Source organism: Triplophysa rosa, linkage group LG4 (assembly GCF_024868665.1).
Source record: "Triplophysa rosa linkage group LG4, Trosa_1v2, whole genome shotgun sequence".
Lineage (NCBI taxonomy): Eukaryota > Metazoa > Chordata > Actinopteri > Cypriniformes > Nemacheilidae > Triplophysa > Triplophysa rosa.
Window position 1 is genome coordinate 28,164,701 of NC_079893.1, and position 12,800 is coordinate 28,177,500.

The window sequence follows — 12,800 nt, forward strand, 5'->3', positions numbered from 1 at the left end:
TCTTTAGGTCAACAATGTACTCCCATAAAAAGCATTCGAACTGAATGAACTGAAGTTCCACGGAGGTCAAGCAAACGTTCGACACACCCGTGCGCAGATCCTTCCCGGCAGAGCAGCTCTCCACATCTGACCGATATTAACTTTCCACCTTACTGACCTTCCCTTCACACAGACGCACTGAAGTACTCATTGCTCATGAACGTACACACTCAATCCCTCACAAACTCCCAACCATGAACACACACGAACACACGGAGACAGAGTAGTGATTAAGTTCAGGTCACTGTTGTTAGCAGTCTGTTTTGGTTTCTCTCACTGTAATTTACGTCTCTTTCCTGACCCCAAACTCTCAGTCTCGAAACATTACAGAAAAGGCATATCTCTTAGTTGTGTTTGGAGGAACATGTGACCTTTGGTATTACGATAACTACATTTTCTGAAGATAAATTGCAAAATGCACCAGCACAATTGCTAATCTGTTTCAACAGTCTCTGACATTCTGGTTTGTAGTTACGGTTCGAGTTTTTATATTCGTTTTATTGTTCGTACAATGATAAAAGTAATATGAAATTTCTCAACAACAAGCAGCATGATTTGATGCATCAAACAAATTATATGCAAAAAGATAATAACTTCAGTTAAGAGGGTTGTAAAAAAAATCCCTAAATATAAACATATTTTACATTTGTTTAAAGATGGGGTAACATGCCATGTCATGCCTTCTGACTTGTTTATACTGTTGATTGTGCTGGCTTCTAGGGAGAGAAGTTTGAGGTGTGTTTGTTTGTTCACGGCATTTCAGTGATGGATGTTATATAAACGGTGGATATAACGCTGGATTTGGAGATCGTTTGAAACTGATAGATGGCACGGTCCCAGTGCTGAAAGATGCCGGACATGAACCGCACGCGCGGTAAGTCAAACTAAGTCATACGTCTGTGTTTTGTTGCAATAGGCGTGTACGTGCATAATGTAAAAAACAGGAAGGGATTAATGCGATGATGTGTTGTGTGCTCATGCTGTAGTTCCGTCCCCCTGCCTGCCTCCAGCAGCTCGTGTTTTTCCGGAAATAATCGTACAGCTGTATCTCTTTTATAAATGTGATCAAACTAAATACTCTTCGAAGACACGACGTGTGCAATACTACTGTATAGGTACTCAAGATTAATATGAGATTGACAGAAACTGTCTGTGATGATCTTTCATTTATTATCATGTACTGTATGCACCTCATATCACATCTATTCTAATATCTCATGTACAGTATTTGATTGTGTGATACTTCAAACGTTTGTTGGAACGAGCATCCCTTGCCTGTCTCTACAAAAAATGTTGTTGTTTTGAAGATTATGAAATCTATCCATTTGTTGGCGATGAACGCTCAGCGTGCAGGCTGCAAATCACAGAAACATCAACAGAATAAAATCAAACCGTATGCTGACCAGTTGTGTGTTGTTTGGCACGGAGGTCAGAAAAGCTTAAAACAATTTCAAACAACAAAACAAATGTTAAGCAACTTACAAGATTGTCTGTGTATATCCATGCTTGTCTATAAAAATAAGTAGTCAATATAACCATACTGTATATTCCAGTGTTGTAATGTAACGAAGTAAAAATACTTAAGTACAGCGCAACAGTCTTTTCTGCAGACTTTTACTCCACTACATTTACTGAACAAAATGTATACTTTTACTCTGATACCAGGGATTTTCCTGGCTCAAAATGAGGTCTGAGGTGGTGCCATCCTGATCTTGTACACACACGTAGGCCTACCGGACCTTAAAGTGGCTTAACCAAAGTGACTTTGACATTTTAAAAGTTCTGATAAAATTAGATGAAAATGACAATTATTAGGTTATGTAAAATACTTTTATTCAACCAAACAGATTTTTTTTAACCAAATAAAGCTTTTTTATCATTTTCAAAAAATTAATTTTTCAGCCCACAATAGCCAACTGAATTAACCAGTCTTAAATGAGCAAAGCTCATTCACATCTTGCATTCTCTGTGGTTCACTTTAAATGATTCAGTGATCTCTTACATTCGCTAGTGACTGAAAAGTTCAATAGTTTAAATGAATCTGTTCAAATGAGTCATTTGTGTGCGAGTCATTTGTGCGCAATGTGAGTTCATACTGGCGAACCCTCTGTGTACAGTATACGCTGATTCAACGATCCAACTGCACAGCTAAAGACATTACAATGATGTACGTCTTGTTAATTTAAGAAATTTCAAGAAATTAAACGTACTTGGATTTAAAACAAACACAGCTAGCTCTTGTTCTGCAACTCTTTTTAGCGCCTCACTGTGCTGATAACGAAACAGCGCCTCCACTGTGGCGTAATGTCGCAACTGCAGTTACAAATGACAGTCTGTTAAATGCATCCCGACAATTTTGGCGAGAGTCTGAGGCGGCACGACATTTGACGGAGGCGGCCGCCTCCAATTTCTCTATGCAGGAAAAACCCTGGATACATTTCCGCTAAGAATGTCCGGTACTACAAAATAAAATCATAGAAACAGAACTGATATAGTTTTCTAACTGAACTGAAATAATTTCTAAACAAGCCATTTTTATTGAACAAGCAATCCCACTGTAAAATGAGTTTATAAGCATAACTGTCATTTGACAGGTTAGAAACGCACAGGTCTAACTGACATTAAACAATCTTTTTGTTTGTAGAAAAAACACACCAATCTATTTAAAGCCCTTCCTTTAGACAAATGCACATCAAGCAAACATACACAAACATGCGCACGACCATTCGTCTAAAACTATTCCCCCTCCCCTAAAACTCCCATCTGTTTCACACGCCCCTCTCTCTCTCTCTCTCTCTCTCTCTCTCTCTCTCTCTCTCTCTCTCTCTCTCTCGTATGGACCCTCGACTCCTCCACGGAGCCTTGAGTCTCATGCAAACAGGATTAGCTAGTCCGACGTCACACTGAACCCACTCTACCACGTAAACTGGGTCTGTCTGACTGACCCCATTCCAGCCGACCCCATTCACCCCCTCACTCCGGCTTTCCCTCTCCACATCTGGCGGTCACACGGGAGAGGATGTGGGGTCACCGACAGGGAAGACGGTACAGTAAAACATGTCACAGTGTCGCAGATGGAAACCGCATTTAATCGAGCCAAAAGGAGGTGTATCGTGTTGTGATATTAACAAATAGATTTAGATAAACAGTTTGTAGAGTAAGATAACAATTAGATTCCAGGGGACTCGGTCTAAACCAGAGGGGGCCTTTAAGAGTATATCATTATATATATCATTATATTACAATGACACACACAGGATGGGTTAAATGGTCACTTTCATAAATCAAAAGCATTATGGTGTAGCTTTAAAAAAACTGCACAACCATACACAAAACATTTATAGTTAAGAACCTCCAGGCAACGCTTTAACCACTTTGACAGTCTTTATACTTTACTGCCTTGAAATTTATATTGTCATGTGTTGAACTACTGCAAACCAGTATTTTAGGGGTTTTGTCAATGCCTAGGATTAGGGCTGTCGAACGATTAATCGCGATTAATCGCATCCAGAATAAAAGTATGTGTTTACATAATATATGTCGTGTACTGGTCATATTAATTTTGTATAATTTTGAAAAAAACATACACATACATGTATATACAGTATGTAAGACAAACATAACAATGAATAAACATGTATATACTGTATAATTTTAATTATTGGTGAATATAAATAAATAAATGTAAATATTACCTAAACATGTATACATATCTGTAAGTGTCTATAAATACAAAATAAATACACAGACATATACTGTAATATGTAAACAAACTATTATTCTGGATTCAATTAATCGCAATTAATCATTTGACAGCCTTACCTAGGATATATAACTATTTTACACGATGGCTAATTTATATAAATGTGTACGATCTGAATCGTACAAAAAAGTACGATTATTGGAAAAAGCGGTACTGAAGCCCCGCCCCTAACCGTAAACTTAACTGTAACTGGTGAAAATCGTACTAAAATGTACGAATGAGATCGTATGAATTCATACAAATTAGCTACCTCGTAAAATAGTTCAAAATTGTTGTGAGATTGTGTTGGATTTCGAGGTTGCTTTTAGTTCTTTGTCAGATTTTAAGGGTGCTTTTTTGCCAATTTCATGTTAATTTTCTTGATATTTTTCAGATTCTGTATAATTTTATTATTAATTCTTAATAATAGTTATGTTAATTCTGTCCTTTTAAGACTTAGCGGTTATCTGTGCTAACCTCTGTACTGTAGTTTTAAGTCAAGAATATTCTGGAGATGTCACCTGATCTACCTACGTAAATACATATTCAGTATGTTTACACCCATCTCCTGTAAGCCTGAACATCTGTATTTAAGTTTCTCATCGTAATTGACTTTCTCTGAGGGTTTGGTAGGTGGAAACTGCCCAAGCAGATGGGAAATTTGATTTTGGGTTTAAGGCGTGGCCAACAGGAGGAAATTGTCTGATAAATGTGTAGGATGTGCTTTGGTTGTTGCCAGGTCTTTGCTAATTCAATAGGTAATGTCTGGTGTATGGGTCGGTATAGTCTGGTGTCTTTAAAACGGGTTGGTATCGTTAATGCTTTAAAGCCTGGTGGTTTAAACCCTGAGGGTGACCCAAAGCAAATTACAGTGTTTTATCAATCCATCTCCAGGACTTTGAACCCATGACTCTACATTTGGATCTATAGGAACGGTGTAGTTACTCTTGGCTAACCCTGGGATCAAACGTGCATTAATGGATTATTGTTAAAGGTTGGTCTCGAGCCAGGCACTTAGCCAGAAGGTTGCTCCAGGGGATTGGCCCTGAAATAATTTCACCGTAAATTTCTTTGGATAAACGTCTCTGCTAAACGACAAATTAGTAAATGAGTTGTAAAGTGCCTTATTGTAACTTCCCCCTTTATTAGGGCTGGATCAGACTCTTGTCGGTCTGACCAAGATTTTTACAATTGATTTAATCCTCAGGGTGCTGAACTTCAGAACAGGTGGTCGGGGCTGACATAAGCACAGTTTTACGAAGACGCTCTTCTGGCAGAATCAGTCAAAACTGATCCCTATTTGGGCCTTAAGTGGCTTAAACCCATCTGCTTGTCAAGATGCTCTCTCCCTTTGGAATTAGACCTAACAAGCCAAACTGAGCTCTTTAGGGTCTTGAAGACTCTTTATGTCATTCTTGATGTGCTTACAGAGTTTATTGTAGCATGTGGTGCTGCATATTGTTGGCATGGCAAGTCACGTAAATGAATAAAAATTATTATATGCGCAATTCTATACAATTACACATTTTGCAGGTGCCTTTTCTCTCAGTCAGTTATGCTAAAATTTGCTGACACCAATTTCAAGAACTCTGAACCTAAATCTGAGAGTTAAAGCAACACTTCGTAGTTTTTCGACCTTTAAATAATGTCTCTAAAATTATTTTAGTGGTAGAATAACTCTTAAATGGACAAATTCTACTGCCACTGCTACCTGAACAGCCTCATAGCGGCTACAACCACACTCTGTAAGTTCTGTGTTCGGGTCGGTACACACAGCCCGCCCATCACCTGCCTGCGGAAGAGTGCGACGTGGTTTCCAAACAACGTTTCTGCATTCGCCGGTTTCATCAGCTTAGTAAACAAATTCATGTGTATTGCGCTGCTCACGGGGAAGCTTATACGGCGTCATTATTTACAACACTGGTAACAGACAATTGGGCTTATCAACCACATGGGGGAGCCGTAAGCCAAAGCTCTATAGTGTTGCTTTAATTATTTTGCACCAATTAATAAATAAAATCAGTGGGAAAAAGATGACAAAATATTTATTAATGGGTTATCAAGGCAAGAAAAAAGTGCTTTAGCTATTTAAACTTATGGTTTGCCCCAAGTTAATATCGCTGCTGTCCTTCTGAAACCTTGTATCTCCACATTTCTTGATTTTCATTTTTTGCCATAAATTGTTATTATTAGTCACTCTTTTTGTTTGCAAATATCTATCCAATAAAAAGTATTTAAAAGTGCTTGTCAACTTTGACGACGCAGTATTTAATCATTTAAAAAATAGTGTTTTTTCCATTTCCTGAAAAACAGAAATTCAAGTAAATTCTAAATTTTCCTAGAAAATTGACTGTGCATGTTAAAGCGGAAAGCAAACGGTTTAAAAATGGAAAATGTTTAAAAAAAAGGTGTGTGTACAAGATGGAAACTCCAATGCTTACTCATATTCATATTACATTAGTGTGTGTGTGTGTGTGTGTGTGTGTGTGTGTGCGTGCGTGCGTGCGTGCGTGTGTTATTAGCCACAAAACACACACATCCTGGCTTAATATGCAAAGGAACCTCTAATCCTTCCAATAAATCTATCAAAAACCATCTAAACCTAACACGTTATTATTTATACCCTTACATTCATCGGAAAAGGAGTTAACACGACCACTGCGCCGAGGACACTTTAACCTGACATATTTCAACATATCATAAGAAACAAATGAGTTTTTGCAGAACGGGACACGGTGCCAGCTGCTAAACACGGTCTGCTGAACGGTTTTAACTTTCTATGCTGCCTCACCCCAAGCTTTCAGTCGGGCAAATTGGCAGGATCCTCTCTGGCAACGGCGTGCGGTACGAATGCACATACTTTCATGTTCCATTCCTTCAAAACCCACCGCTTCTTTCCCAACCTTGTGCAGCTGACACCCCCGCAGCTCGGCAAACCTCTGAGTCACGTCCAAATCTCTAAAGAATCTCAGTGATAATGCAGTCCAACCCTGTGCTACCTTAAGCCGAACGCAAAAAAGCAAGTCATCCAGTGCCGCAGGAACACAGAGGGCGTGCTGAGTTAGTGAAGCGACCGGTTAGTACTTTCTAGCAACAGGTTTAAAACTGATGTGACAGGTATAAAAAAGAAAAAGAAGAGGATTTCTTACCTGACTTGCGTTTGGATCCATAATCCCTGTAAAACAAGCAACAGCAGAATGACATAGTGAGTTGCAGTAAGACAATGTCCTTCAGCGGTCACACACACACCCGCACACACTCGCTTTAGATCCATTGAGAGCAATATGCATGCCGGGACAGGGAGCAAGTGCGTTTGAGTGGGTGTGTGTTATGAGCGAAGGGGCCAGCTGCTATCTCCACAATATCTGATCATGTGACCCAAACAGAGCTCTTTCCATCCCTTCTTCCCCTCGTTCATCTCATCCGCTACTCTGGGACTACTTAACACGCCCCGATTGATAGATCGCTGTGAATGACATGTGTGTGTGACTTATCCACGAGAGTGCAAATCAAGGGAGAGCACGAGACAAGGAGAGAACACACGTCATTTACCAAATGTACACAGACACAAAAGACAACTTTTGATAAACATACTGTAAATGCACTCATACACATTGGTTATAGGACAAGAATACAAATAAATACATTTTCTTCTTTAGTTTTTGACCTCTTGATATGACCTGGGTCCCTCATTCACCATTATTCAACAGGATTGTTTTAGCTTGTTTACTAGGTTCAAATTGTATGTCTGATTGGGTTCGGGTACCATCACAAAAAGTACAGGACATCAATAACCAACATCACCCAAATCATCCAAAAACACTAAACAGCATCATCAAGGTTTCAAATCTGTGCAAAGCACTTTCAAATAGATCTTTTAAAACACACGTCCACATATTTGATATAAAGAAAAGCTCATTTTGACATCTCGGGCTTAGAGACTCTGCAGTCTGCTGACTTTTCATGTGACGCACAAGCTGTTCATAGTCTTTAATTTCATGAAATGAAATTGAATTTAATTCAAAAAACATGTTTTTTTATTGTGCATTCCAATTAATATCAATCAAACTGCAGTTGGTTTGTTTTGATTTAAGCCATAATAACAAAAAAATACTGCTAACTAACACAATAAAAACATGCTAACATAATAAAAAACATGATTTTTGAGTTATCTAATTTTGGAAACAAACTCTTCATTTGTAGATATTTGAAACGAGCTCTTTTAACATTTACAATAGTTTTACAACAGCAACCATAGGGTAACTATAGTATTTGTAGTAAAATCAAAGTAACCACAAATATACCAGTCTCACTATAGTTACCAGTTTAACCATCTTATTTGTTCCACCAATCCACCAAAACAACATGGGTACTACACTTTTGCTGTATTAAAACCATGTTTAGTTTTCACAAAGCACAGTGGTTTTATAATCTAAATATTTTGTCATCCAAAAAGTAAATAGTTAAACTTACTAATAATAATAACCACTATTATAATAATTATTATTTACTATTAATAACTAATACTATAAATTCTTCTACCTGGTTTAATAGTTCTTTAGCAACTTTTTCACATAATAGATTGTGCAGTCGAGGTACGTATATGTTTATTCACGTTTTCTAATGGTAACAAATGTGACTTGTCCAATAAAAAAAAATGTATTCTCCAGTTTATACACTATTTAATATTTAACATTATTTAACACTGTAAAAAAACGGCAGCTGGGTCGTCAGAAAAAAATAGTGAAATAACATTTCGTTAAAATAAAAAAACGTTAAAATAACGTTTTCATTGTTATTTTACATCCAACTTGTGAATTTGCAGTCTATTGCAGTCTGGAATTTGATAATAATTTCTGATCATGTCCTACACACACACACCAATTAACGGTTGGTATTCCCCCAGAAACCCCTCAGGGACATTAGCTCCTAATATCCACATTCCTCCATCCGCTCCAAAATATGACAAGCCCTCCATCGTTTCTCATTCCCCTCATCTAACATCTCTTTTTTTGTCATCCATCTCCTGCTCAATCTCCTCCTTTGTGGCTCCCGCGGGGGAATGAATACGCTCTTTTTCTGACCGACGCTATGATGTCACCGAGAGCCACGATCCAGAATGAGCTTCTTTGTCCATAACAGGGGCCGGACACTGTCCTAATAGCCCTAAATCAGAAAGATCTGCGATCTGGACGGCATAAAAAGGAAACAGCCAGCATTAAGAAGGATAAGGATTGTGACATTTATGAATATGTACCACTCACATCCTACAAAAAAGCAGGAACATTTCCAGTGCAATCTAGTTATTAAATTTTATAGACATTTTGGGGGGTTTATAGAGACGATGTTTTAAGACTAGCAAGTTGCTGTAGCTTTTGAGTCCAAGAACACACATACCGATAAAAAAATGTATGCTTGAATTCACTGCCTGCCAAATTTGAAAAAAAGTCTACCAAACCTCTTCAGACCAATGAAATGTTCTTACTGTTAATGTCTTCACGCTACATTGTGTAATAAATGTCTCACATTTATCGCTTCAGACCATGTTTTGCGTGGACAGTGTTATTAAAAGCGACGTTTAACAGTTCTTTGCCGTCTGTCCATAGGTCATATACAACATCACTTGTGTCGCCCCAAAAGCATTTCACAAAACAACTACAGTTCTCAGCTTTACAAGTCCCACGTTCACTATTAAGTGAGCGCCAGTGAACGATGGCGATTTCACACAAAGAAATGTACCTCATGTCGATTGGTAACTGCCTTGTTCATTCACATCACTACAAAGACATCCTCGTAAAAGTGAAATTATTTATGCCGTATAATTACATGCATGATGCATTACAAACTCATTGAGTGGCTCACTGTTGCCATGGTTACAACCTCAGCATCTATATTAGTAACATGTAAAACGTACTTTAACTTTTGTAGTTTCTAAAACATTCAATAAAAATGAAATCTGCTGTAATTTGTAAACTATCAAAGCTCCAAGAATGATCAAAACTGAAGTTTAGCTTGTAGTATGAGAAATCTATAAACTAGTGCACTCCAAAACATTGACCAAATTTACATTTAGAACATTTAAGCATTTAAAACGTACAGTCTCTTACTTACGCCAATACGGACCAATGATTTTTATGGCATCATTTGTCACTCAAGCTTCTCACTAAGGAAAACTAAATGTGATTGACAAATTTAAAAAGGGGAGGAGCCACTGCAACTCAATATGTCCCAAACCAATTTGGTTGAGTGACACAACGACAATCCCGTAAAGCTGTTCATGAATAAGATTTGTAGTATTTTTTTTACTACTACATTCAGTTTACCTGATCACTGCTAAAACATGACATTTGTTGTTTATAAAGAATCTACTTTAGGTACGGAAGTATGCTGGTTTTAAGTTTTGGATTAACTTGTCGCAAAGGGTCTTTAACGGCAGGAACGTCACGCTCGCCTCTCTTACAACAACAACAACTGAGGACCCGAGCAAAAATGAAGCACAATATATTTAAGGCATTATGGGTAATGAGCTCTTAAGATGATAAGTGGAAAAAACCAACAAGAAGTGTTAACAAGAAGTGCAAAGTATTTGCCACTTAAAATAGCGAACCAGTTCAAGAGTGCAGTGTAAAAAAAAATAATTTTACAGAATTTTCTAGTTTACGGTAAAAAACGTTAAAAACCTAATTTTACATGAAAAAGTGCCCCAGCTGCCGGAAAATTCCCGTTTTTCTACAGTGCAATATGGTAAAAAAAAAACGTCAAATAACAGAAAAAGACTGCATAGTTACAAGGAAAACTGTCATTTTACGTGAAATTTCAGTTTTTTTATGGGATTTATTTTACTGTGAAATACAGCACAAGAAAAACGTCATGTTTTTTCACAGAGTTTTTTTACATTGTGTTTCTACAACAGGTATGTCCACCAATCGTTGTTTAAGTGTTTATAAGTGATCGTACATTCCAAACAATCAAACGACTTTCATTTTTATGCGAGTACACGCAGGACCAACCAACAATGTCTTTCATTGTGCATTTACAGGAGCGTGTATGATCGAAGGTGGGAGGCAGATTGAGAAAAGCTCGGAAAGATAGAGAGAGGCAGAGAGAGGTGTGTTTACTGGTCCGAGCATCTGTAAGGCATTAGAGGGGCTGAGGAGGACGGCCTCACGAGGTGAGACGGGGATGAGGAGGACAGGAGGTGCGTTAAGGAGGGAAACGGGTGGTCCTGCAAACCAACGACCTCTGACTCAGATTCAAACAAGGAACCATAGCAAATGTCTGGAAGAAAGAAAACATGAATGATCCTCTGATCTTATTGAAACTAATCCTACAATGAGAGAGAGAGAGAGAGATTTCACACTCTGGGCTTCAGAACTTCCTGTTATGGTCAATGATGTTTAGATATGGAGCCTTCAGAGGTATCTGACTTCAAGCTGGTGTTCTAGAAAGCACTCCGAGTTTGTTTAGAAGGCCGTGTTTACCTCACTACGTGCATCTTGTCCAGTAAAACTTGAGTCATCATGTTTGGATGTTGTACTTTTGGGGCCAAACGGTTCCTCAGTAAATCCATCCGGATGCAGAAATCTGCCTGAAACATTACTCATCACGGTATTTTTCCCATCGCTCACAGGGTTTTTGTGACAGATGCTCAAACTTCTCTCAAAGCTTGAACTATCCGACCAAATCTCTTAAACACACAAACGATAAAAGCTGTTAAGATCTTTAACTTCATTATCAATTTGAAGTCGTGTTTCACGGGCTCTTTTGTTCATTTGGCGGTTCTGCACTTTTAAATCTCTCTCTCTCTCTCTTTGCCCTTAACAATAAACAAATGACTGATCATCTAATCCGGCCCTCGAGCAACAGCACTTAACTTAATTGACCAGCTTTATCCAGCACTAACCCCCCGAAGACCCAATAATCTGTTAATGTGACCCGTGACCACCTGGGTCCACACCTAAACCAAAAACATTTACAGCAGACTGCACATTTGGACACCGGCGTAACACATAATAATCTATGAACGTCTTTGGATTTTACGTTTGAAACGACACATTTTTTCTCGAAGAAAAATACTCATTTTAAATACTTGCATTTCAAGAAAAGCTTTGCACAAAAGGGTGCTTATACGGTTTTAAAATGAGTATGTTTAACATGAAGACAAAAACTGGTAACCTATGAATCCTGAAGTGTGGAATGTTTTTAATTCTGTATCTCTGAAATGGCACATTACCTGTCTTCTCAAAATAGAGTTAGATCGCCGACACACTAAGTTCCCCAGGTCAGGATTTACAGCGCTCTATGTGGGAATACACCATCTACCCGTGACCATCCGTCATATCACCAATCGCTAAATGTGCACACGGTCGACACACAGAGAGCGACAGTGAGGTCTGCTCAACATCAGATGGTCTGAAATAGCAAACGTCTGTTTGTGGTGAAAACACTGTTCTGATCATTGCCATCTGTCTGAGAAATGATGTAAGCGTAAAGGTTCAATGCATGGAATAATGGAACAGAGCAATCTTACAGAAGAGTTGACTTGAGGTTTCAGTGTAGGAGTCTATTCCACAAAATGTCTATTTTCCAATTGCATGGAAACTGATGGAAATTTTCCACTGCTTTATTTTTGTCTTGCTTTCCGGTACGAATGTCTAAAAATGCTTAAATCAAGACACGTTTACTTGGCACAGAGAAAGAAAATATAAAAATTGAGTTCATGATTAAAACAAGCAAAAATATCTGCCAATGGGGTAAGAGAAATAAATCTGAATTCAGCACTTAATAAATAGGTAAAAAGTTGTTTCTTACCCCATCTGTGGATATTTTCGCTTGTTTTAAGCACTCGCTTAATTTAGTTTTTTTGTTTTTTTTACAGAAAACAAGACTTCATTTCTTAAGTCGTTTTGCTTCTGAAGAAAATGCACTGTATCTTGATTTAAGAATTTTTAGATATTTTAGAAAAAGGTGCTGCTGGTGGTGCAATGTTACAGCACTGGTTCATGAAGACATTACATTG

General features: G+C 38.0%; 1 protein-coding gene across 4 annotated transcripts in view; it reads right to left on the minus strand.

Annotated features, from left to right (window-relative positions):
• sh3pxd2aa (SH3 and PX domains 2Aa) overlaps nt 1-12,800 on the minus strand; it is an 89,386-nt gene that overhangs the window by 27,937 nt on the left and 48,649 nt on the right. For all 4 annotated transcript variants that reach the window (XM_057331117.1, XM_057331116.1, XM_057331114.1 and 1 more), the window contains exon 6: nt 6,931-6,956. In XM_057331117.1, the coding sequence (XP_057187100.1) occupies nt 6,931-6,956 (26 nt within the window). The remainder of the gene's footprint in view (nt 1-6,930; nt 6,957-12,800) is intronic.